General features: G+C 38.7%; 1 protein-coding gene across 1 annotated transcript in view; it reads left to right on the top strand.

The window, feature by feature from the left end:
- Window positions 1-2,333, top strand: part of MPZL3 (myelin protein zero like 3) — a 27,949-nt gene that overhangs the window by 16,981 nt on the left and 8,635 nt on the right. The window contains 1 exon segment of the mRNA XM_023739973.1: window positions 1,408-1,608. Within this exon segment, the coding sequence (XP_023595741.1) occupies window positions 1,408-1,608 (201 nt within the window).

Below are 2,333 nucleotides of genomic sequence, written 5' to 3' on the forward strand. Positions count from 1 at the left end.
TTACAGAACAAACAGTTTCTCATGAAACAGTAGTACACATATTGTTTCATGACATTGATTAAACAATCTTTATTTTGCAAACTAAATTTTTCTCTTCAAATATTGTCATAGTTTCTCTATTCTTCTTTTTTTCCTTTTACTCTGGGTAACAGTAGGTCTTGTGGAATGTATGGCAAACTCCTGATGAGACAGAGGGATGTTATCTGTGTAAACTAGAAATCACTCTAGTTTCCCTAGTAGGTTCATAACCCCCAGCCATGAGGCGATGTTCTTGCCTATGTCTTTAAAGGATACCCTCTCTAATGATGGGAGGCAGGCAGTTCTTTTATGCTACAAAGGGCAGTGATTTCCTTTTAGCATGAAACAGGAGGAGAGTAGATTATGGACTTTTTTTTCCTTCATTATTCCCAGGTGACTATCGAATGGTCTTTCTAGTTCTTAGTTGTATTTGAACCAAAGACTTAGAGATTCAGGACTACATTATGGTTCATATTAGATGCCTTACCATTTCTCAGATGTTTCTTTCTCTTTCCTTCCTTCCTCCCTCCCTTCCTCCTTTCTTTCCCTCTTTCTTTCTTGCTGACAGTAACTCATAGGTTTCAAAGACCCTGGGTGTATTCATATACTGCTGGTGGAAGTAGAAATTGATATAATATTTCTGGAAGACAGTTTGGTAGTATGAATCAGATGCCTGAAAAGTACATGCCTTTTGATCCAGTAATTCCATTTAAACATTCTACCTTACAAAAATAAAGATAAGCATAAGGAGTTATGTACAAGGATGATCATCATGATTTGATTTGTAGATTCAAAGAATTGGAAACAACTCGAATGTCTAGCATTAGAGGATTGAATAAATAAATGATTCAATATGGTAGACTACTATGCAGCCATTAAAAGTCACGTCAGGAAAGAATTTTGAATGACATGGAGAATCTTTATTAAGTAAAAAAGCAGATTAAAAATAATATACACAATAGGATCCATACTTCTAAAAATATAGACCTCACTTCCACATACACACCCATGTCCACATACCTCTTGAGAGAAGATTGGAAAGGTAGATAATCGAAGTGTTATCCCCAAGTGCTGCAATTATGGGTAATTTTTAAATCTTCTTTGTGCTTTTTTTTTTGAGGGGTGCTCGTGGTGTAGTGGTTGAGCGTTTGACTGCTAACCAGAAGGTCTGCAGTTCGAATCCACCAGCTGCTCCTTGGAACCCCTATGGGGCAGTTCTACTCTGTCTTATAAGGTCGCTATGAGTTAGAATTGACTCGATGGTAACAGGTTTTTTTTTTTTTCCTGTACTTTTGTGTATTTTCTATTTTTTCTGCAATGAATTTATTTCTTGCAACCAAAAGAAATACAAGAGCAAAAATAAAATCTCTCTCATGTCATTTGACAAAGGAAGCACTTTCCCATGTCTCTTTTTCTTTCTCTAGGTTTTGGCACCATGCTGTCCTCTGTGGCCCTTCTTTCCATTCTGGTCTTCATTCCCTCAGCTGTGGTGGTGGTTTTCCTACTGGTAAGAATGGGGAAGAAGTCTGCGGGGCTGAAGAAGAGGAGCAAGTCTGGCTATAAGAAGTCATCTATTGAGGTTTCTGACGAGTAAGTACAACTGGAGCCCTGGGTGGTAAACCTATATCGTACTCAGAGCCCTGCTTTGTGGTTAGTACCCAGAGCCCTGCATCCACACCTTCCTTTCTTCCAGGGCACGTTTAGTTCTGCTGGTGAAACTTCTTTTGTAGAGAATAGTTCTTTTGAGGAATACCAGAGGAAGGTTGAACGTGAACCTGGTGAATATTAGTTTTAGGAGAGGTGGAAGAGTTGTTATTATGGTCTTAGTCTCCTGCTTTGGCGATCAGATTGTACAATGCCATGGTTCTGAGGTCTATATCCCATTCCTTCAAAACTGACAGGAATGTATCCAACAAGTCAGTTATTTCAGCCTTCTCCCTATTTTTGGCACTGAGCCTGATGTCCCCGTACAAAAAATGCCTGAGCAATGAGGAATCTTTAAGAATAGCTGCGGAGGGCAAAAACGATTTAAAAAGCCATGTCTGTTCTTATTCAACAGATACTCTGAAGGGGTTCACTGGGTTTTGGTTATCAAAAGCATCTATCAACCATCACTGTCAATTAGGAGGCATGACCCAGTTTTCCTCCATAAAAACAAATCTACAAAAAAACAAAAAAAAACCAGAAGTCTAAATAAAAACCTTGTTGGTTCTCCATTGTCTATATCAGAGGTTCTTAACCTGGGGAAGAGGATCTTACCTCAGGATAGTCTGTCTTAGTCATCTAGTGCTGCTACAACAGAAATATCACAAGTG

This window comes from Trichechus manatus, unplaced genomic scaffold (genome assembly GCF_000243295.1).
Source record: "Trichechus manatus latirostris isolate Lorelei unplaced genomic scaffold, TriManLat1.0 scaffold00143, whole genome shotgun sequence".
In the NCBI taxonomy this organism is placed as follows: Eukaryota; Metazoa; Chordata; class Mammalia; order Sirenia; family Trichechidae; genus Trichechus; species Trichechus manatus.